At 48.1% G+C, this 24037-nt stretch overlaps 1 protein-coding gene across 2 annotated transcripts in view; it reads right to left on the bottom strand.

Moving 5' to 3' along the window:
- Nucleotides 1-1242: 1242 nt before the first annotated feature.
- STN1 (STN1 subunit of CST complex) overlaps nucleotides 1243-24037 on the bottom strand; it is a 33720-nt gene continuing 10925 nt past the window's right edge. The window contains exons 4-11 of one of the 2 annotated variants that reach the window (XM_080913084.1): nucleotides 22944-23012; nucleotides 16376-16543; nucleotides 15406-15529; nucleotides 13215-13386; nucleotides 9496-9615; nucleotides 7136-7208; nucleotides 6902-6976; nucleotides 1243-1451 (exon numbers count right to left, since the gene is read on the bottom strand). In XM_080913084.1, coding sequence (XP_080769210.1) covers nucleotides 1294-1451; nucleotides 6902-6976; nucleotides 7136-7208; nucleotides 9496-9615; nucleotides 13215-13386; nucleotides 15406-15529; nucleotides 16376-16543; nucleotides 22944-23012 — 959 coding nt within the window. In that variant the 3' untranslated portion in view covers nucleotides 1243-1293. The remainder of the gene's footprint in view (nucleotides 1452-6901; nucleotides 6977-7135; nucleotides 7209-9495; nucleotides 9616-13214; nucleotides 13387-15405; nucleotides 15530-16375; nucleotides 16544-22943; nucleotides 23013-24037) is intronic. The other variant, XM_080913085.1, reaches the window with a different exon arrangement.

Genomic DNA, 24037 nt, shown 5'->3' with positions numbered 1-24037 from the left:
CTCTCCACATATAAAATTGTTGTAGATTAGACGGTGATAGACGACTGATACACTCATGATTTTCACACTCGTGTGCTTTTTTCCCCTGGAGAGGAATCCTCACGGCATTGCTCTATCCAGCATATGGGTATTCTATATCCTGATTCTAGGCTCCCTCCCGAAAAGCTCCACTAATCAGGATGTACTCATTCAGCATGGTTTGGAATAAGAGTTCCATGAAGATCCCATCCAGCTGAGACCCTTCCAAGCATAGGGAAGAGGAGGTGGCTGTGTCATCCCTATTAATAAGGAGTCACCAGAGGTCTGGAACAGCTCCTGGACCCAAGGGATTTCTGGCTGAGCCATCCAGACTCAGTTACGTCAAAAACCAGCACAGCAGACTAAGGCAGATGTGCCCTCTGCAAAATGACTGTAATTAACTCCAAATCTTTCTCCATACTTTATTTCTGCTGGCTGGATCTGCCATTTGCTGTTGGAACAAGCCTGCTACATAACTCAGATGTTTTCTTTACCTTGTCATTCTGAGCAGAAGCACGGCTCCAGCACCTGTCTGGGCACATACCAAGCTTCGTCCGGGTGCTGCCGGCACAGCCTGCACACTCAGCAGCAATCTTGAAAATAACACTAGCAGCCAGGCAGCTAGCTGACAGCCTCTGCCCTCTTCAGGGGCACCAAGGGACCACACATTTAGCTGGGCACTTCTCTGAGTGCAGGGAAGTGTTCTGACATAATTTTCAAGTCATAAGGAAATGAATTAAAATGCCAAGCCATGAGTCAGAGTCTTTAGTCTCCAATGCAGATCTGCAGGCCTTAGGAGCCTCTGCCCCTGCCGAAGCCTCAGGAACCAGAGGCTGAGGCCAGTTACTGTAGGAGATGATGCCCCTATGTGAGCTTTCAACACTTCAGGGGGCCTGGGGAGGATGTATATGGTAACCTGGAGTGTGACATCTTCAGACAGTGTAGTCTGGCTATTGCCTCTCCAGTTCAGATGTGTGGGAGCCTTTACCCTGGGATGTCCCTCTATCATGAAGGGGCCCCTGAATTCAGACACAGCAATCGGACCAGCAACACTGTTTCCACCCACTGTATTCTGAGTGACACTGAGTCCAGCCAGGGAGCTGACAAGGAGGGTTTGTGTGTACCATGGCTGCTCTCAAGCCATCTGTCCCAGAACACAGCAGGCAGCAGGAAGTCCAATCCTGTTTTCCTGTGACTATCAGAATTTATTATGGAATTCATGGATGTCTCTACAGTGCCTGTGGGCAGAACCTGGGTAAGGCCGCCTGCCGTTGCTCAGAAGGCCGTGTAGTACTGGTCTCCGGTACTCACGATGTCACTCTGGTCCTCCAGGAGCTCCAGCACCTGCTTCAGCACAGCCGTGTTCAGGTCCCAGCGGAGGTTGAGGTGCACACAGTTCAGGATATGCATCAAGTGGCAGCCCTTCTCCACATCTACGGGCAAGGGCAGACACCAAGTGTGATCGCGACCGTCAGCCTTCCTCGGTCCCGCCACATGCATCACACCAAGATCCAAGCTGATTCTTTACACACTAAAGTCTGCAGAGCACTGGTTCACACAGTCATGCATGCCCATGCCGGAACAGCCTGCGGCCCCACATGCATGCCTCCCTGACACAGCCGATTCTCAAAGCTCTGATCTTCGATAGTCATGGCTTCCAATCAGTCTGTATTCTCTGACCTAGTGGCTGTGCAGCCCTACAGACCTTTTCTCTGGTACACAGTACTGAGCCCTGGCTTCCCAGGAGGCCTTGGAGACTCACAGCAGAGCTGGTTTTCCTTAGAGGTCCTGACTCGATGGGGTCACATAGCTAAGGGATTCATTCCTCTTCTGCCTTTCACTGGGCCATACCGACAGCAGTTGCAGTTTAGTAATCTTTTACCTTTGACCCCAAACTAAGAGCACTGGGCGCTCCATAATGAAAGCTGGCGTCGCTCTGGTTTCCTCCCGAGGGTTGAGGCTTTGGGGGACTCCTAACTCCTTTCATGGGTTGGCACCCTCTATTCCCTGCCAAGTCGACTAGAACAGAGGAACAAATGTACTGTGCTGTGCTGTCACTTTACTTTGGCTGGACATCCGACATAAACAAAGTCCTAAGTCACAGTGGAACCTCATCACCGAGGCCCGGCCCTCCTCAGAGCCCCAGCCCTGGCACACACCAGCTGAAGCTGATGTGTGTTCACATTGTAACCAAAGGGCTTGGGAGGGGAAGGCACTCAGAGAAGCAGTTTGAGCCTCAGGTACGTTTGTAGCCTTGGGCAAGTCACAGCACCCACAAGAATCAGTTCTGGTTACTGGTTAAGGGACAGGGAGCACCTGTGATCCTCTCATGGCCTAAGGTCCTGTCTGGGCTACAAAGGTTAGATTGTGACCCCTAGTGGTTGTACCCACTCACTGCTTTGAAAATGCTGCTATTTTAAAAGCATTTTATATATTACCCTCTAGATGTAAAATAGGACACAGTGGGAACACAAGGGCATCCCTGTGCTAAGGACACAGTGGGAACACAAGGGCATCCCTGTGCTAAAGGACACAGTGGGCGCACGAGGTGCCCTGTGCTAAGGACACAGTGGGAACACAAGGGCATCCCTGTGCTAAGGACACAGTGGGAACACAAGGGCATCCCTGTGCTAAGGACACAGTGGGAACACAAGGGCATCCCTGTGCTAAGGACCCAGTGGGAACACAAGGGCATCCCTGTGCTAAGGACACAGTGGGAACACAAGGGCATCCCTGTGCTAAGGACACAGTGGGAACACAAGGGCATCCCTGTGCTAAGGACACAGTGGGCGCATGAGGGCATCCCTGTGCTAAGGACACAGTGGAAACACAAGGGCATCCCTGTGCTAAGGACACAGTGGGAACACAAGGGCATCCCTGTGCTAAGGACACAGTGGGCGCACGAGGGCATCCCTGTGCTAAGGACACAGTGGGAACACAAGGGCATCCCTGTGCTAAGGACACAGTGGGCGCATGAGGGCATCCCTGTGCTAAGGACACAGTGGGAACACAAGGGCATCCCTGTGCTAAGGACACAGTGGGCGCACGAGGGCATCCCTGTGCTAAGGACACAGTGGGAACACAAGGGCATCCCTGTGCTAAGGACACAGTGGGCTCACGAGGTGCCCTGTGCTAAGGACTGGCATCCAGGGATCTAGGTGAGACAATTATTTGCACACTTCATGCTTAATTTTCCTGCTCATCTGAAACCCAGGCTTTTAACCTACGACACCTATAATAGAGAAAAATCCGCTCAACAACCCCATCAACTTGCTAGTTTCTGCCCCAATATCCAGCCAAGGGGCAGAGAGCTGGGGTGAGCCTTCAGGACCCCAGGCTAGAGGTAAGGGCTACCAGTCACTGTCCCATTGGGAAAGGGAACTTCACTTTCCTCACCCCTTTCTAGCCTAAATTAGAATTCTCTCAACAGCTTTGTTAACACCAACCCATATCCTTCAGGTAGACACACTGCCACCTGTTCTTCAACCAGGCTCTCTCCGATGCCACATGCTGCCCACTTTTCAGACAAGCCCTTAGCCCTTCAGGGAGCCAACACAGACTCAGTGCAGACACTTTCCTTCGAAATGTCAGCCCATCACCTACTTTATATGAAAGGAAGGAGAGGAACTAAAGGCTCAGTGGGAACACTGAAGTAAACAGACTGGCCTCTCTGGACAACTGTGGAATAGCATGTAGCCATTTAGAAGTCTGAGGCCCCTTTCCATGCACAGTGCAATTGCCAGTGACCACTAGAGGTCAATGCTGGGTGCAGACAACACAGATGATAGGCCAACCTTGAGTTTCTAGAAAAGTAGGACTGTGGATTTGCAAGTGCACAGAGCCTCCTCAGATGGATGCTGGCCCGGTGTGGAGAGGGTGTCTGAGTTCCTCTGAGCAGTTCTGCACTCTATGACTTTTCAGGATCTGCATACATTATTATTCAGTGTCATAGGTTGTGACAACAGAAAGACAGGTGGTCACAGCCCATGCCTTGAGGTCTTACACCCCCACTGTGTAGGGAGTTATTTGAGTTAGGTGATTGGCCTATAGCTCTTAGAGGCCTGCATGTGTTTGGAGCTGAGCACAAAGATCCTCAGACCCCCAGATCTCCAGGAAAACCAAGAGATCTTTCCAATGGGAAATATGTAAATTTTGCTTTTCCACTCAGAGATTTGGGAATTGGAGGTGATTAACAGCCTGCTGATCTACAATATCTGTTGGGCCAGGACACATCAAACTCTTACAACCAGGAGCAGTACTGGCTAGTAATCTAAATGACCTGGACAGTCCCTGGACAGCCAGGGGTTCCCACCCAGCACCAAAGACATCTAATAGTCTAAATGGCCATTACAACATCTGGATAGCCAAGGGCTCCCCAAGCTCTTGTGACCAGGACCAAATGACCTCTACACTACCTGTATGAGCAGACAGGCCAGACCCTCCCCTAGACCCTTAAGCTAATACATGTAGCCCATCTCCAGAACCCATCTTCTTGGAAGAAATGACATGTGCCCTGAGTTGAGGTACAATGTAATTATACCGTGTGCACTGGGGGATTAGATTATACCTGGAAACTTTTTTTCCAAATTATACTGGGTTTAAATATGCTGGCAGTAAACCCTCTGGCACCAGACTCCCTGAGGTTTGATCCAGGTTGACAATGTCATTCTCACCTCTTCCTGGTTCGCTTCCCTGCCCACCATGACTGCCTGCAGGGTCCCCCTCACTCATATGCAGACAGTGGCAGAGCCATTCACCCTGATACGCTCACTAGCCCAGGCAGGAGCTGACCAACCAGCGTATGTAAAACCGGTCACTTTTTATTTCTCTGAGATATTTTATTGGGGTATGTGTGCATGTATGCACATACCACGACGTGGACATGATTTTGGAAGCTGGTTTTGCTGTCCACCTTGTTGCTTTCTGCTGTTGCACCATATGTTCCAGGCTAGCTGGCCTGGACAACCTTCCAACTGCCTCCCATTTTGTTATAGGGGTGCTAGGAGCTCAACTTTTCTGTGGGTTCCAGGGATCTGAACTCTGACTTTCAGATCAAGTGCTCTGACCACTGAGCCGTCTTTCTAGGGAACTTGTCATTCTTACTGTGCCTCTGCTCACCATGCTGCAGGTCCTTCCAGAGAGGAAGTATGGCAGTCTTACGGGCTGGAGAGGCACCTTGATTGGGAAGCATAAGGACCTGAGATTTCAAATCTCCAACACCCATGTAAAACCAGCCAAGCATGGCCATAGGACAGCCTGTCATCTCAGCACTGTGCACATATAGGGAGGGGGGAGAGAGGGGGAAAGGACAAGAGAATAGAGGGAGCACCTTGGCTGCCAGCCTTCCTCCAGGTTCAGTGATAAGTCTGTCTGTCTGTCTTAATCGGACAAGACAGGGGAAGGACTGAAGGAGCTGAAGAAGAGGGCAACCCCATGGGAAGAACAATAGTGTCAACTAACCAGACCCCTGAGAGCAACCAGAGACTGAGTCACCATGGGCTGCTCTGTGGCCCCTAACATATGTAGCAGAGGACTGCTTTGTCTGGACTCAGTGGGAAAGGGTGTAGCTAATCCTGTAGAGAATGGGATGCCCCGGGAAGGGGTGGGGGTGGGGGATAAGGTGGGGAGAAGAGGGTGAAATGGGGAGGCAAAGGGGAGGGGGTAAATCTTGGAGGGGAGACCAGGAAAGGGGAGGGGGACAACATTTAGAATGTAAGTAAATATATAAATAATATTTTTTTTTTACAAAAAGAGAGAGAACAGGACAGAAAGGAATAGAGGACATAAAGTCTCCCTTTGGCTTCCATGCACATACATCATGTACCCACCCCTTCTCCTCTCTCTCTCTCTCTCTCTCTCTCTCTCTCTCTCTCTCTCACACACACACACACACACACACACACACACACACGAGGGGAGAAGTGAAAGAGGAAGGAAATGAGGGATATGGGGAGGAGGAGAAAGAATGCACACCTCACTATGTTAACCTGGCTGACCTCCTGCCTCAGCCTTTCTGGGCTGGGGTTACAGGTCCATGTCACATCCCCATGCCTGCCTATGCCGCTCTATCACTGCCATGGAGGAACCAAACAACATTCATTAAGAAACACACTGACTCTTGCTACTAAAGTAACACACCGACACTTGTTACTAAAGTAACACACTGACTCTTGCTACTAAAGTAACACTTTAGTAGCTGGTTACTAAAGTAGCACACTGCTTAAAGGGTTTCTCTCCTTTCTTTTTTCAAAGTCTGGTTTTCACACCCCACTGGGTCCTAAACAACAGGGTAGATGACCTGGCCCCCCTCTACCTGGTAACTCAGCCAGTCTGTCTGCGTCTGAAAGGAGGGAATGACTGACTTCTCCAGAGAGAAAGAAAATAGTATGAGGACCCAGGACTAACAACCTTTCTGCTCCTAGGATCATGTTGACACAAATATTTGTTATTGGCATATGTCTGCAAAAGCCAGGTTCTGAAAGGTCACTTTGAAGACTGACAAGTTCATACGGACTCACGATAAGACTGCCGTTTTCTTTAATTAGGGTGAATTGATAGGCAAGTTGTCAGACTAGCTGTAGTTTGAGTGTCCGGCCACTAGAGGCCGACCTAACTCCACAAAAACATACTATTTTCTAAGCTATTTCATTTATAAGGCATCAGTTTCCAAGATGACTGGATTTCATTATTCATGAGCTGTGATGTCTAGAACCACACTACCTAACACTAAAAAGCCTTGATGTTTGAAAAGAGGGTGAATGTCAAGTTCATGTTCACCGGCAGTGGTAGGCATGGACAACAAACTGGGGACCAGAAGCAGTGCATCTCAGAGCTGAGCATGGTGGTTCCCTTTAGTGTGCCAGAAATCTCAGGGGGATCTTACCTGTCAGCGTCCAGCTTGTCCCCACAGGATCAGAACCCCCAGGGCTGTTTAAAGGAGCTTCACACGATGACTCCTCTGCCCAGCCAGAGTCCAAGCAACATGTGTCAAATGAGAGGAAACTGAGACTCAGGGAGGACAGAAGCCCTGGCTGTCAGTACAGAGCATCCTGATTCTGTCTGGTTCTAGGAGGGACCTGCATGCACCTCACCAACACCTGGACCTCCAAACACTTACGATTTGGTCTCTGACAGTCTTCCTTAATGATCTGGTAGATCTTCTGGTGCAGGTCTTTGTCTTTGCTGGTTACCTAGAAAGGAGAATCCAGAGAGGAAACTTGGTTTGGGAACACAGCAGGGTGTCACTGAGAATTCAAGACCAGCCTTCTAGGCGATTCTACAAACTCCAGAACCACAAGACTCCCCTGCACACCCTCCCTTAGTGATGTGATTCCAATGCTTGGTGGCTTCCTGCAGCTCGGCTCTGTCCCTAAGGACATAGCTGTCTCAGGAGCTGGTTTGTTAGGGCCAGAAGGGAAAGTACAACTGGAACTGTGTGCCTTGTAGGGGCGATCACTTTTCTCTACACCCTGGCCACTCAGAAAGACATTCCTCTTACTTGCCTGGTGTTTTTGAAGGAGCTCAAGTGCTCAAAGCCTCCACCCTCTGTCCCAACCCTCTTTCTTCTTGGTCCCCTCCCCTCTCTTATATTTCTTTAGTTTCTCGTCTTCTAAGCACAGGGAAGAATTAAAGAAGAAATGGGCATGAGGAAGTCAGCATGCTAGAGAATCCAGTTTGTTTACAGAAACACTCTGCTCTTGTAGGCAGACACAACCATGTTCTCAACTAGCAGCAGGTTTCACCCTCAGCTCCAGCAGTAAATCTAATAACAAGAGAGAAGAGAGAGGGGAGGAGAGGGAAGAAGGGCAGAGAAGAGGGAGGGCAGAAGGGAGGGAGGGAAAGACAAAGGAAAAGAAGGTGAGGAAGGGAGGAAGAGAAGAAGGGGAAGAGGGAAGGAAGGAGTTACAGCCTAAGCATGGGACAATGGAAGTGGGTGGTAGGGACAACCCATGGCCGACAGACCTGATAACGTAGCACTCACAAGATTAGTGCAGAAGTAAACTGTGGGTACACACAGAACTATGGGCACTGCTGTGACTATGTCCCCAGCAAGGCTTCTGGAGAAAGGAAACCCACAAATCAGGGATGAGTGGAAGGGAGGGGTCAGTCACAGAAGGGGACTGGGATCTATTCCTGTTTGACTACCCCTTCCAGCTCATGGTGATTCACAAGAGGAAGTGCCCAACCCTGCCACACCTCACCCTGGGCAGCTGCAGCGGCCCTGGCTGCTTCCCAGGGATGGTTGCTCTCTACAGACCCTCATAGAAGCCAATCCAGAGTAGAAGAAGGCACAAATCTCTAAGAAGACTCTAGCTCAGCTTCCCTGCTTGGTGTGACAATGGCCACCATGTCCTACTTGGCCCTCCCATCCCAGGATGAGTGGACAGCAACACTGGAAAACCCCTCCTCCTTAAATAAACAAAAACAAGCCTCTCCAAAAGGAAATGACCTGCTAAGGAGCCCTCTAGTGAGTCTGCGAGCAGTCAGGCCCAGCAGCCTGTCTCCAGAACTCACCCTATTCTGAAGCCAGTTCTCCACTGTGGACACAGGGTCCAGTCTCAGCTTCCTGCCTCCAATGTCAGAGGTATGCAGCAAGAAGAAAACTTCAACCTTGAAAAGGAGGCAAACAAGCAGGTCCTCCGAAGGGAGGCTGACTGGAGGCTACACGAAAGCTGTAACTAAGTATCCTTTGCCCCTGACACTCTCCTGCTTGAGCTGTTGAGAATAGGGACACAAATTCACACAGATAGCCACACAGATGGGGCCAGGAAACACTATTTGTGACAGCAAAAGTCACACAACACCAGAGTGTCCATCATAAAGGAAGGGCTAGAAAGTTCTGGTAAATACTCCTGGTTAGGAAGACCGAGGCAGACTAAGGCACAGGGACAGACAGTGGCACTGAAAGCGGTGCAGAGCACTCTTTACAGCATCTGGTGATGCCCAAAGGCACTTCTGATTGTCACATGTGAGATGCTTAGTGGCATTTAGTGAGAGAGGTCAGGGATGCTGGTCAACACACTGCGGTGCACAGGACAGTTCTCGGTGCATCATCATCTGGACCACAGGGTCTGAGGATGAGGGTTTCTCAACTAGAAGATAATTGCTCACCCTTCCTTCCTTCCTTCCTTCCTTCCTTCCTTCCTTCCTTTCTTCCAACAAAAAACCATAGGGACCTGCTTGTAATTTATGTATCTGTCAATGCACAGATAAATATTTAGGACACTGAGTTTCAAGAGGCACTATGGATCACGAGTAGTGGCGCACACCTACAGTCCCAGCTGTGGAGAGGTGGAGCCAGGAGATTGGGGGTTCAAGGTCAGTCTGGGTTTACAGATTAAGACTGTTTCACAAGAGCAGAGATATGGTTACATTGTGAAAGGGCTGACTGATTATCTTAGAAACAACTGCTATTCCTAAGCCTAACTGTACTTGTAATGGAAGCCACGAGGGCAAACAAGACTGCAGGTCTCTTACATAGTATAGCTTATCAGAGCCAGCGTCTCTCTGGAACACGAGCCCCCTTTCCCAGAGCAGCTGTAGAGCATTCTTGAACACACTATGCGATACACCCGAAGTGTTGTTCTTTAACTCCACCTGCACAGGGAAGAAAAAGAAGTAAGTTTCTCCTTCCATCACCTGCGACTAACTCCCAAGCCCGACTGGTTTGTGAATTCACCCAACAGGCTTTTCCTGTGCTGAGTCAACACAATCTAGGCATATGTCAGCTGAGCAGGCCAGTGTTTAGGGAGGGCTGGAAGTCTGCTCTGGGGGTCACACTTGCTAACTGTGCTGTGCTTCAGTTTTGATCTGTCTGCTCACAGCTTTGTCCCCACACTGCTGGGCAGTCTGTCACATGAGCATCAGCTCTCTCTGCGAGGCTGGGTCAGCAGGGAACACACAGCCATGGGTAGCAAAGGCAACTGCAGCTCAGCTCCCAGTAACTATAAACAATCTGGGAAGCATCCTCTCCAGAGATGACGGCTTCAGTGGCCTCAGGATGTGCTTCCTAGCCTGTTTTAAAAGCCACAGTCGTGAGAGTAAGGACTCTGGGGGGGGGGGGGGTCCTCTTCTGAAAAGTCCCGAGCTCTGTGTTTTGCTTCTCATTTTCAAAAGAACAATGACAGACACGCAGGATTCAGGAAACCAAAATTGCTCACAGACTGAAGCAGCTTGGTGCTCAGGCCAGGAACTGGTGGCTTCCTGAAGTAAATATAGCCTGCACTGCCAAACACAGCAACATTCATCAGCTGTCAGAGAGACAATGGTTCGGGATTTGCTAAGAAAGGTGATGTTAGAGAAAAAAAAAATCAGAAGAAAGAAAGGGAGAGACGGGAAGTGAGCGTTCACGAGTGATAACAGGGTGCCCAGGGCTCTCGGGTTTCTGCATCGCCCAAGCGTCTGCAGTTTCCCAGGGCGCTATTAAGTGGGATTCAACTGAGGGACACTGACATCCCAAGCAGGGCCATTTGACCAGCTGATTCATAATTGATGGAAGAAATCCTTTCAAAGAGAAACAAATACCGCACCGTATCAGTTTCTTGTTAAATGCACAGCACTGCACAGGGACAATTTTCTGCTTTAAGCCTTTTGAAGTTGATACCATGTCAAAACCTTGCCATGGAACATTGTGCCCGGAGGAGTCCTGACGTCTTTGCAGTCAGCTGTGGCCATTATGGCTCCACTACTTACTAATGTCTCCACAGAGCTGGGCATGGTGGCATACGTGAAGTCCTAAACATAAGAGGCTGAAGCAGAAGGACCGTGAACTTGGGGCTATCCTGGGTTATGTAGCAATTCCAGGACAGCCTGGACTACTGAGTGAGACCATGTCTCAATAGAAAAAGCTTGGAAAGAGGAAAGGTGCTTGCTTCCAAGTAAAGGCAAGTAAAAAAAAATTTAGATGGTTTAAAAGGTTTAAAAGGAAGAGAAAAGGGGGAGAGAAGACAAGGAGAGTTTACTGAAACTTCTGAGAGGCATCAGAAGCCCAAGGAAGGTCAGTTTGGCTCTGAGCATCTTCCAAATGATGCAGTGGAAAGAAGGCCAATGGGAAGTAGAGGCCGAGGCTGTCTAGAGTCCAGTGGGTAGTGGGCAGATGGAGGCTGAGGCTGTTTAGAGGCAACCTTGGCAAAGAACAGAGTTCCCAGCCATGACCTTCTCCACTAGAGTGTTTTCTGAAACGCTATCGCTCATCTCCCTGTATGAAATCCTGGGTCACTGGGCACACAGCCTGTTGCCAGGAAGAGGTAATTAGGTGTGTGAACAAATCCAGGAAGCAAGGGTGGAGAGGCTGGGATGGTGAGATGGTGTCTGTCCCATCTGCAGCATGCACAGTGAGTTAGGGTCCTCAGAGCAGCCTGGCTGCTGATGGGAGAAGACTGGAGAAACGTTAGGACAGTTGCAGAATGGAGCCTGTTTACGCGCGTGAACTCATCCTTGGCAGGGGGAACGAAAGCTTTTATATGGTAGCAAGTCTCTATGTACTGAAAGAACAGAAAGGTTCACTGCTCACTGAAGCTGAGGTCTCCTAATGCCAGAAGTGCACTCTCGTGTGGGTAACGGGAAGGGAGGCACCCGCCGCTGTCAATATGAGCCCAGCATTTGGCCAAGGTCATGCTCTGGGAAAGGATGGGAAGGAAACACACTTGTCACTCTCTAGGACCATTCAAAAAAAAAATTTTTTTTTTGCTTTTAAAGTATTTTATTAGAAGCAGAAAACTATGCACTTCCACTCCAAGCCATTATATAAATATAAAATAGATATACTTTAGGCAAGATGGCACTACATTGTCTAATTCTCATGTTCAAGTGAGGGTCTGGCTCGGTCTGGGCACACTTGAAGAGACAGCTGCCACTGATGTGGTCCAGCCAGCACGCATGGCCTGCAGCCTGAGGTCAGCTGGCAACAGTGCAGTAAAAAGCTGTGTCAGCAAAGCCCTTCACGGTGGGCGGGACAAAGGGCTTGCTCTCATTAGACAAGGAGATGGTGATGTCATTCTGGTAATTTCTAGAATTCCATCTTAGTCTGGGCGCTAAGATTAGCCCACATCTAGGTGAGGGGACTGGGCTTCCATGCAGCCTGCAGACTTCATCCTGGGGAACTGAGACAGAGACCATGAGAGGCAGGGACAGGGTATGTACCTCGACAGAGCCAGTGCTGGGACACCAGGGTTCCCTCTCAAGGAAGAAGAGAAAGAACTCAGGACCATTGAATTAAAAAAAGAAAAAAAAAAAACCAAAAACAAATCTTCACTCCTTTCAGTCACAAGGAGCTGGCGCCTGCATTCCGCAGTCCCGTCTGAGTCCTGTGTGGCAAGCACGGAACACGCAGACAGGGCCTCTGCCAGCACAGATCTTTAACTCTGCTACAACAGGTGGGGGGAAAAAAACCAACCCGCTTTGTGCCAGTGACATCACAGGCTGGGATGTATTAGGGTGAGGACCCCAAGGGACAAGGGACAGTGACATGACATGGATGGAACTGAGGGCAGGAAGGGTGAGCACCAGTGACACCAGATCAGTGAGGGCCAGCAGTGTTACAGATACAGATCTGTGGAGACACTGAGGGCCGGCACAGTGAGAGCCGATGAGGCATCAGAAGATGACTGTGAGCCAAGACTATTCACTTAAAAGTAAATACACAAGTCACACGCAACAGCAGCGGACCCAAGAACAGTGACACAGGCGACAGTGTGCCAGGAACACTAGGAGTGCAAGGCTGGGTGTGGCAAGAGGGATGGGAACAGTTAGGTACTCTGTGTGCTTTTTCATCCAGCCTTGTCTGGATGCTGCTTGGTCTTTATCTCAATTCCTGCAACCGGACAGATTAACCTTTTCCAGGAAAAAAGAGCAAGTCATTAAAAACCCTGGCTCAGGTACCATCTCGATGGTCAACACATCGTCTCTTATCTCCCTGCCTGCTTGGACGCCCATCTCAGCGAGTACGGGGAACTCTGTGCTGTGCCTCAGCCTACCGTAATTTTCTCCTCAAGCACCAAGTGCAGTGTGATTATGGAAGCAGCAGAAAGGGGCAGGTCCAGCGCATTTCAAATTCTTAGTGGTCAGTGACCTTTCCAGAATAGAAACCGCACATGCTAGAATGGTGACCTCCGCTTTTGGAGTCTGTCCCGTGTGACTCTTACACCAGTCACTCATGCATCTGCGTCCCCTCCACCCCCCCAATGTGCTGCACTTACTTGGTCTGAGCTCGTGCTGTGGGTGACGGGCTGACTGGCCAGAGACTGCAAGGACTCCACCATTTCTAACTCCTGCTGGTAGAAGCTTTGCACTTTCTTCTCCTGGAGGAATTCTTTGACTTTCTCACTCAACAAAGACGTGAGGCCAGCAAGATCCAAAGTGTCTTTATTGCTGCAGGGGCAAAGTGTTAAGATGCCCTGCAGAAAAAACCCATCACTTTGCTCCTTTCAGAGTACACAACCAAAAGCTATCTGGGAGACCATTCTGTACTGAGCTTGTTTTTATTTGTTGTTGTTTTTGAGGGTGTTTTGTTGTTTTTACAAAAAGGGTAATTCATAAGGAACCCATCATGTGGCTTTGGTGGAATTGTGTCACTTGGGAGGCATTCAAGATGAATTATAGATTGGGTCAAGGACAGCATGGAGGAGAGCCATGTTTATGAGGGGAGAAGAGATCCCACCAGATCTCTAGGTGACATTCATGCTCCTGTATGCCCAGAACACAGGCATCGAAAGGGAACCGTGACAGCTCAAGAACACTGGCAGCCTCTGAGCAGTAGTGTTGAGAGACAGTTTCCACTTTCTGTGTTATACAGACCTGCTGTTTGACTTACAAAATAAGCAATGTATTTACATGTTTGAAAAGTTAGAGAGGGCTGGGGTGCAGCTCAGTGCTAGGGCACTCGCCCAGCATGAGTCTGATCCTGGTTCATTCTCTACCATGGAAGATAAACTGTCTGATGGCTGTGCATGTGCTGTGTGTGCACTATTGTATGTGTGTGGTCTGCTATCTCTGTGTGCACTGCGTGTGTGCTGTGTGCGTGTGTTGTATATGTGTGTGGTCTCTGTATTCTGTCTCTCTGTGCACTGTGTGCTTGCATGTGTGCATGTGTGTGTACATGCAGATGCCAGAACTTGAATACACGGGTACCCTGCTTTACTACTCCCCACCTATTCCCTTGAGAGCAGATCTCTCATTGACTGTAGAGATGAACAAGTGGACAGCAAGCCCCGCTGATCGCTCTGCTTCCATCCCTTTCGGTGCCCACCAGCCTGCCCAGACTTTACTATAGAGTGGGATCTGAACTTGGGTGCTCACACTTGGGGGACATGGACTTTTACCCACTGAGCTGACTCTGACCCCTCTGCCACCAATCCAATAAAATAAATAAAAATTTAAAAGACAATAATAAGTACCCCCCCATGCTGGCTAGTTTTATGTCAACTTGAAACAAGCCATAGTCATCTAAGGAAAGGGAGCCTCCATTGAGGAAATGCCTCCCGAAGACTGGGCTGCAGGCAAGCCTGTAGGGAATTTCCTTAGTTGGTGATTGGCATGGGAGGGCCCAACCTATTGTGGGTGGGGCCATCCTTGGGCTGGCAGTCCTGCATCCTCCTACGAGAATGAGCAAGACAGTAAGCAGCATCCCTCCATGGCCTCTGCATCAGCTCCTGCCTCCAGGCTCCTGCCCTGTGTGAGTTTCAGTCCTGACTTCCTTCGATGTTGAGTTGAGAGTGTAAGATAAATGAGCCCTTTCCTCCCTATGCTGCTCTGGCCATGGCGGCTCATCACAGTGTAGCAACCCTAAGTAAGACGCCACCTCGTTCTGTCCTCCCAGCTTGAAGTCTCTAGGGAGCCGCTGGTAAGAAATGTGAGTATGTTCATATTCCTCCTGGGCTCTGTGTCCCCTCTGTATAGGAGCGAAATCCATCCTTGTTGAGAGCAACCCAGTTGATTTTTGTCCTTGTTTTACGGTGGGGACAGGCAGGACCATGCAGGATCATGGCGCAGGGTGCCATGTTACTTTGTGGTGGGGACGGAGATGTGCCTCACTGCAGTCTTCTTTGTGGTCCTCACCTGGAGGTTTGCTAAGCTTCTTGGATCTGAGTTTCTAGTTTTCATCTAACTTGAGCAGGTTTCAGCCACCATCCAAATATTCATTTGTGCGCCCTCCACTCCCTCAGTAACTCCAATTATATTATATAATATATAATAATCACAATATGCGTGTTTCCCTCACAACCCTAGTACCTCTATGCCTTAGTCACTCTCACTTTGCAGGAGAAGGAACTGAGGCACAGGGAGGTGGAGCCCATTTGATGATTTGTACCCTGGCTGACCCCAACATCTGGCTCCCACTGCTAGGCTTCCCTGCGGCCGTCACCTTCTCAGCAGTGACAGGGGACTTACTTTAGTGCCTCTTCTTCCTTTAGGGCTGGGTTATGGAAGGGCTGGTCGTACACCTTCTTGTAGAGCTCGGGCAGCTCAAACATCCTTGCAATTTGCATGTTCCACACTGGATCATCCACCTTATCTAACAACCCAGGAAAGAGACCACAGGAGTAACCCTGAGAGAACTTCCTTCCGTGTCCAAATCAACACTAGGACATTAGTGTTGAGTCACAGAACAGCTCCCGCCACCCAGAGAGAGAAGGCAATGCCCTATGTGTGACAGGCACATCTAGGGTGGGGACAGGTTTGTCACCAGCAATCTACATGTTATTCTGATGTACTACTGGGACAGCCCTTATAATTTATATATTTATTTACTGAGACAGGTTCTCCCTATGTAGCCCTGGCTAGCCTGTAACTCATTATGTAGACCAAGCTAGCCTTGAATACAGGAAGATCTGTCTGGCTCTCTCTCCTAGGTGCTGGAATTAAAGGCATATACCACCATGCCTGGCTACTTTTAAGAATTTCAGCTGAAAACCAGCCAGAACAGTACAAAGGGGGGTGATTTGGAACTACTTCTAATTAGCTATTTCATCACAGTTGTCTGATAGGTTTTTTCACTACAGTTGATGGACGTCATGGCGTTCAAGACATCCCTGTCCTTTTGAACCAGTAGAGCACTCTACCCTAATAGACTGACATTTAAAACACCAAAATGCTTCAGAAATGGTGATGTAACCCAAATCGACTCATCAACCAAATAGAGTCAAGAAATTCATTGTTTCCCAATTTACTTCTAATTAGCATTCTCCAAAATAAAGTTTTAAAATGCTGTTTTCCTAAAAACAGCATGCTAAACATAACTTCCCCCAACAGGATTAAATCTTCTGTGAACCTTTTGGGAGTCTGACTTTGAGCTACACAAGCATTTACTGAGCACACACCCAGAATAGCAGCTCATTTGGCAGAAACTTGCCGTACTTACAATAAATGGTGGCACGGATCTCTCGCTCTTCTCGGAACATGCGCACATAGCCTCGGACTCGGATAACATCCCCAATCCCTACCTTGGTTTTCTGCTCAATGGACTCCTGCAGCTTCTTAAGCTGTGAGGTCACACTAAGCTCTCTTGCAGTGCTCAGAGCGGCTGGGTCTGTGAGGGGCAGGGGAAAAGAGAAGAGGTGTAACCGGGGGTTCCTCCATGCTGGGGACAGTTTGAGGGTCAGAGAAACCCAATACTCCCATTCTCCTGATGAGGCTCTCTTACAAGAGCTCTTCGTACCTTTTCAAACCTTCTACCCAGAGGCATATTGTATTAGTGATAGCTTGGCCCAGGGAGTGACACTATTAGAAGGTGTGGCCCTGTTGGAGTAGGTGTGTCACTGTGGGTGTGGGCTTTAAGACCCTCATCCTAGCTGCCTGGAAATCAATCAGTGTTCTGCTAGCAGCCTTCAGATGATGATGTAGAACTCTCAGCTCCTCCTGCACCATGCCTGCCTGGATGCTGCCATGTTCCTGCCTTGAACTTGTAAGCCTGCTCCAATTAAATGTTGTCTTTATAAGAGATGCCTTGGTCATGGTGTCTGTTCACAGCAGTAAAAGCCAAACTAAGAAGTGTATTCAAAGGCAGAACAAAAGGAGAAGACTCTGGAGTGAGGCCGAGTGGGTGAGCTTTATGGTGGCTGCGACACCTTTCCTGCCCCTGCATCCCAAGGCTCTTTGTAGCCTTGAATACATGTTCAGAGCAACTGCGGGCAACAGTGCTACACTGCCCTCTATTTTGAACATTTTATATTATTTTTGCAGTATGAGGGATTGAACCTAGGGCATCTCGCATGCTAGGCAAACACTGTACTGAGCACCCCAACCCCCATGTTCCTGTTTTATTTTACTTTGAGACAAGAGCTCAGTGAGTTGCCCAGGCTAACCTTGAACTCATTCACTCTTTAGCCCAGGTAGGCTTTTAAAAGTATAGATTTCCTTCCTTTTTAATTATGCGTATGTGTGTATCTGTGTGAGGTTACAGGTTGCATGCATAAATATGCAGACAACTGCAGAGGACAGAGGTGCTGGGAACAGAACTCGGGTCGTCTGGAAGAACAGCAAGTGCTCTTAACTGCCGAACCACCTCTTCAGACTCTGAATTCATGTTCTACCCGCCTCAGTTTCCCAAGTGGGTGGAACTGAGGACTGCACTACAGGCCTGGCTACAAACAGCTCTTTAGAGTGTGATGTGGACGCCTGGGTGGGAGTACATTGGGGAGGATGGTGTGTTCCTGGCTAGTCTGCAGTGCTGTGAGATTCTGTCTCAAAACAATAATAACAAAGTATTTGTACGGACTTCGCCCCACCCATCAGTGTCAAGGGGACTAGACTAACCCTCTCCCTCACGTGTGTGGACTCTCCTCCTATCTTTAGCCATCACCTCATGGTGAGAAGAAGCTGATGTACATTCAACCCTGAATAATCCCCACCACTCACTTTTACTTCTAAGTTGTATGAAGTAAGAAAGGACGAGGTAAGTACAAGAGCCCGCGTGCCTGGGGATCCAGCCCTCACGGCTGCTCCGACTCAGAGGTGAGAAACTTGGCCACAGAGAGGTCAAGCAACTTTTCCCAAGTCAGAGTCTTCTTTCAAAGGAAGAAAAGCTGCTGTCTGAACTGCACTATCTGGCTGCAGAGACTGACATATGGATGCGGCCATCTTCTGGAGTCAGAGTGGCTCATCAGAGACAGTGTTCTGTTCTTTCGCCTACTGTAGTTCCAAATACAGATGTGGCACAGAGGCTGCATGACTCTGCATTTCCTTGTCGCTTAGCTTTCTGAAATGTGGTTTTGCTATGCAACCCCTGGTGGCCTCGACCTCTACTTCAGCTTTTGGAATGCGAAGAGCCACCCAGCAGCTCCTGGTATAGAACATCCTGTCGTGTTAGCAGGATGGGCTAGTTGGAAGTCTGGCTGCATATTCCTTCCCTTTTGATAGCTTCTCATTTTGATTTTTATCACTGCATAGGGCAGGCGGAGGACAGCATTTGGCTCCTGGAGCCAGAGAAACTCAGCTTTTATCTCAGCTAAGTTCTCAGCTGTTGTGCCACCACCCCTTGTTCGATGCTTGGGGACATCTCCACTATGATGTCCCTTTCTCCTCAACTGAATGAATCAAGGAAAGGAAATGGCAGCTTACAAGTGTGTGCGCGCACACACACACACACACCCACACCCACACACACACACACACACCCACACACTTGTCTTCTTCAGGTTCCTCTATGTAAACTGCAGGCTAGGAGGAAGTATGGCCAACTCTTTCCAGACACTATTCTCTACCTGAAAAGACATTTGCTAACTGCTGATGTATTTCCTACAGTCTGGTTTGTCAGTAGGGTTTCCTAATAGAGGGATCTTTGTTTTGTTTGGTCTTTTGCTCAGATTTTCTGCTTTCTGACCACTTACAGTTTTGACAGCCATGGTTTTGTAATGTGTAGCAGCGCTAATACACATCTGCTGTTCATAGCAACACAGGGAGCACAAAGAACTGTGCATGTGGTGACCGAGGCCTAGGAAACTGGATGCAGAGCAATGGCTGCTTAGCTCACTGGGTTTATCAGTTTTTAAAGGCTGCTCTCCCCACCTTCCCACCTCAGGCCCCCTCTCTCCACCCTCCCACCTCCAGGCCCCCTCTCCAGGCCCCCTCTCTCCACCCTCCCACCTCCAGGCCCTCTTGTGCTCACTGCAGACGTTTAGGGGATTTATACAACCCCACTGCCAATATGCAGACATCATAGATGTTAGAAAGCTCCATGTGGCTCCACTGACATTATCAAGTTGACAGCTGATCTGAGAAAAGAGGCCTTGCTTTCATTTAAAGAATAAGCCAAATTGATGAAAGAAGGCTCTAGCGTGTATTTAATGAATGTAATGAGGCAGCTGGAGCCTGACAGAACTTCATTTTAGAAGTCTACTCCATTCTGAAGATAAGCCCCTTTAACATTCTGATGGCGAGGGCCAACCCGCCTTAACTTTGCTCATAAGCTAAGTGCAAATGATGGTCAATGTAATGCCCACAGGGTTTATGTTATAGTTTTTACTTAATTGATTGGAACATGATTTTGACTCACACTGAATTCTATTTTTAAAAAATGATCTGTCTCGGCCACCTTCCAGTGAAAGCCTTTAAACGCTGGGCAATTAAATTAAAAGAACGAATGAGTTGGGAGCTATTTAAAAACACCACGTCACAGGCAACACCACGGCAAGGCCCTTTCTCAGCCTCCTCCGTGAACTAACCATTTTCTTCATAGTTGCAAAGGAGCTTTAAGGGAAGCCTGCTCTGCACCTGCTCCTGGTTCGCTGCTTTCGGGATTTAAGACATGTCCTCTTGGCATGTTCGGTTCATGTTCAGTATTAACCACTGTGCTGACGTAAAGCATTGCTGAATCAGGAGTCCCACGGTGTCCCTGATCGTGCCACTTCTTTAACAGCAGAGAACTAAGCTGGATGTGCTGCACACACTTCTGACCCCAGCTCGGGGGAGGCAGAGGAAATGGGGATCAGTGTGAGTTTGACGTCAGCTAGAGCCATATAGTGAGACTGTCCGCGCCAAAACAGTTAATTTAGAAAATAAAACCAATATTTAAACCACAGAACAAACCAATCTATAACCTGTCTAGAGTTTTATTGGGACAGAGCCATGCCTCATTGTCCCATGTATCATCCATGGCCCACTCTGTGCTAAAATGGCAGTGTCAAGTAGCTAAGGCTGATCACGTCCACAAAACAGAGAATACATACCATCTGTCCCTTATAGAAGTTTGCTCACCATCCACATAACTCAGGTGTAGCGAGACAAATGGCGCCCTCGTATTAAGGGTGTGAGTAAAGCCATAAATCTGCAAATGGCCCATAATGCTGCTGTGGTTTGCATGCTTCTGAACCCTTCCCATCCCATGTGTTGGAAACTGTATCCAAACTGTACTAGCCAGTGTTCCATCCGGGAATGAAAGAACAACAGACTCCTTACGAAACCGAGAGCTGTATTTTGGCTCATAGGTCTGGACGCACAAGTCCAAGGTCAGGCAGTCTCTATGGTTTGCAAAGAGAGGCATGTCATAGCAGGAGTGTGTCCAAGCCAGGAAGCAAAAGAGGCTATGGCAGGGTAGCATAATCCTCTTTGATAGCATATCCTCAATAACCTAGGACCTCACATTAGTTCCCAGCTCTTAAAAGTCCAGAGGATCTTCCATTCCTGCTAACCCTGGAGACCAAGCCTTTACACAGACCTCCAGGAGACTTTTAACCAGACCATAGTCACAATACAACAGCATTAGGGGGTGGGACTGAACAGGAGGTATATTCAGAGCAGTACAGTGTGGATGAGTCAATGCTATCATGAGAGTGTGCAATAGGGCTTCTGTCTTTTTGCTCCTTGGCCATGAGAGGAACACTCCAGAGAGAGCAACATTCAAGGAGCCATCTTGGGAGGTGGAGGTTAGCCTTCACCAAACAGCAGTGCCTTCAGGTCCTTTGGATTTCCCAAACTCCAGGCCAGACAAACAAACTGTCATAAATTACCTGCCTAGAGTATTCTGTGGAACAGCTCTGTGATGATAGGTCTTCATTGTCAACTAGACTGGATCTAGAATCACCATGGAAACACACTCTGGGTACATCTGTGAGGATGTCTCCAGAGAGGATTAATGAGAAGAAATCCATCCACTCTGAATCTGAGCTGTCTTACTCCATAGGCTGTGATCCCCGACTGCAGATGGACAGAAGGAGAAAGTGGTGGACAGCTGCATTCATCTTCCTGCTTCCTGTGCATGTAGTGTGACCAGGTACATCACTCACCTGCCTCTGTGCCTTCCCTGACAAACTACAAGCAGAATGTAATGTCATCGTCCTTAAGTTCCTTCTGGCCGGGCATGGTGGTATGAGCATTTAAACCTAGCGACTGGAAGGCAGAGGCAGGTGGATCTGAGTTTAAGCCTAGATTAGTGAGTTCAGGCCAGCCAGTGTGATCCCCGCACTAACCCCCGGAAAAGTTCCTTTATCGGGTATTCTGTCACAGCAATTGGAAAAGTAGCGAACAGACTAAGGTAAGTACCCCAGACCATACGAAGCTGGGCGTCTGGCTTACGGCTTTGTGTCCTGCCTTCTAAGCAAAGCGGAGCCACCAATTTAGATGTTGTCAGATTAGGACAGGCATGTCAAGATTACACAGGACTAGCTAATTCCTAAGCATACGTACATTAGGAAAATAAACAAATGAGCACATCGATGGTCAGTACAGCCAAAGGGAAGGTGGGATGCTGACACAAAATATGGTAGAAATAAGGAGGAAAAGCTCATAAGCACAAGACATTCCTGCAACATCCCGCATGAACCACCAGACACCGGAGGTTAAATACTGGAGCGAGAAACGTGAAAGCCCGCGTGGATACCACTACTTTTCTCATGGCACATGACAGAACAAGGCAGTGCCCGGATCTGTGACTTCTCAGAGCCTAAAAGGACCACTAACACTGCAGAACACCCTGTAAGTAATTATGAACTTAATTTAATTTTTTAAAAATGAATTTTGTTAGATGAACTAATGCTTTGCCTGAACGCATTTGTACGTACCACAGGCATGCCTGGTGCCTGAGGAAATCAGAAGAGGTTTTCGGATTCCCTGGAGCTGGAGTTATGTATAACTGAGAGCTACCACGTGGGTCCTGGGAACCAAACATGAAAATGTTAAAAGTTACTTAAAGGGCTAGAGGCAAGGCTCAGTGGTCAAGAGGACTCAGGTTGGGTTCCAAGCACCAACATGGTGGCTTACAACCTTTTAACTCCAGTTCTAGGGGATCCAACGCCCTCTTCTGGCCTCTGTAGGTCTTGCATGCATATGCTACCCAGGTAATCATCCAAGTGCAACACCCATACATATAATATAAAGTAAATAAACTTAAAAACTTACCCAAAAGGGCTGGGCCTGTTAACCCATGGTGGAATACTTGCCCAGCATGTTTAAGGCCCTGGATGTTATCCCTACCAGTGCAAAACACACACACACACACACACACACACACACAAGCATCATGGAAATAAATTTATATTCAAATAATTCTAAATGCTTCAGTTAGTCAATGTGTTTAAAATATAATTTTGAAATGTATACTACTTAGCAGCTAACTTCCAAAGGACTTCTACCTTAACAAGCTTTGAATTCTTGCTATATATTTGACTATATTAGAGTTTTCAGGAAATCTAGATCATAGTAGCAGAGACATTAGTGCATGCATGTGGGAGTAGCGATCTTTAAAGTCTTTGCTCAAGAATTCTGCCCTTGTGAACCATCAGGCTACAACTTCTTGGCTTGCAACACAATAGGTGAGGTAAAAACTCCATTACAGAAACTTCCAGAAACCCTTTCTCAGTGACTGCCCTTCTTTACTACGAGGACAGCTGTCAGGGCCACCAATGCAGCCCGGCGGCAGCTTACTGTGCAAACACTGACCGCTGTTTGATGAGCTACGCTGAGTGAAATCAGAGGAAAGTGGCAAACATAATTACCTGCTGAAGACTCAGTATTGCTCAGCTTTTTCCAGCAGAGGCAGTTTATCACCCCGGTAGCATCATCCACTGAAAGAGAAGCAGCAAGGGAGGTGAGAGACTTGGCTATGACTGGAATTCCCGTGTCATTCCAGGCTTGGAATTCACATGTCAGCGCTGCACTCAGTCGTACTGAAAGATGACAGTCTCAACAGCCTCGAGGAACAACTCCCTTAAAGAACTCTCCCTGTCTTTAGAAGCAACCTTTCACTACACACCGCATGAACTGCTTACCTGTGAGCATGCAACACACAAATCCAATGGATACATCCAATGTTTCCCTCGCCTACCTCTATGGCAGTGATGAATCTTATCTACTCTGGTAACAGTGGGTAATGTTAGGTGCAAAACATCCATAACCTTCTTCTCTCTCTCTCAAACAAGGAAGCACCATGTGGCCTGTGGTCTGTGGCATTGTCACTCTGGGCCCAGCTCTGTCATTTCTTCTTCTGCTAGTTCACTCATTACCTGAACAAAATGTGCCCCATCATTTGGCCCAGGGGTTCTCTGTGAAAAGGTCTCAGCCCAGTCCTCACCTCTGCAGGGATATAAGGGAGGGAGATCAAGCTCATCACAGGACTCGGTTTTATTTTCCTAACAGAAAATAATTATACCCTGGCCACAAAAATAGAACTGTTCTGCCTTACTTTATTTATAGTACCAAAAGGAAAAAGAAAATCAAACAGTTTCCATGAGACTTGGATTTGTGATTATAGAAGAACTTGAAGATCTCTGCCGAGAGAAGACAGGATTTTCTCTTTGTCTGAATTTTAACAAACTCCAAACATAGGTTGCTAAGCACAGAGTCGTGGGCCTCATAATTGAAACAAAACAAAACAGAAGACTGATGTTAAGACCCAAGGCCCATGTAATATAGAATATGAGGGAAATGTTTTCTTGTTAGATTAAATCTCTGTAGAAAGAAGATTATTCTTTATAGTAAATATAAGTTTCTTTGTTAACACAAGGTGAGCTCTGGATTTAGACTTTCTAAAGCAGAATCTGAAAACTGTAGCTCATAAACAAAGTCTGATACATTTGCTGGCCTAAACCAA

This window comes from Micromys minutus (assembly GCF_963924665.1).
Source record: "Micromys minutus genome assembly, chromosome: 2".
Classification (NCBI taxonomy): domain Eukaryota; kingdom Metazoa; phylum Chordata; class Mammalia; order Rodentia; family Muridae; genus Micromys; species Micromys minutus.
Note: the sequence above shows the minus strand (reverse complement) of the source record. Positions and strands in the feature narration are given on the sequence as shown.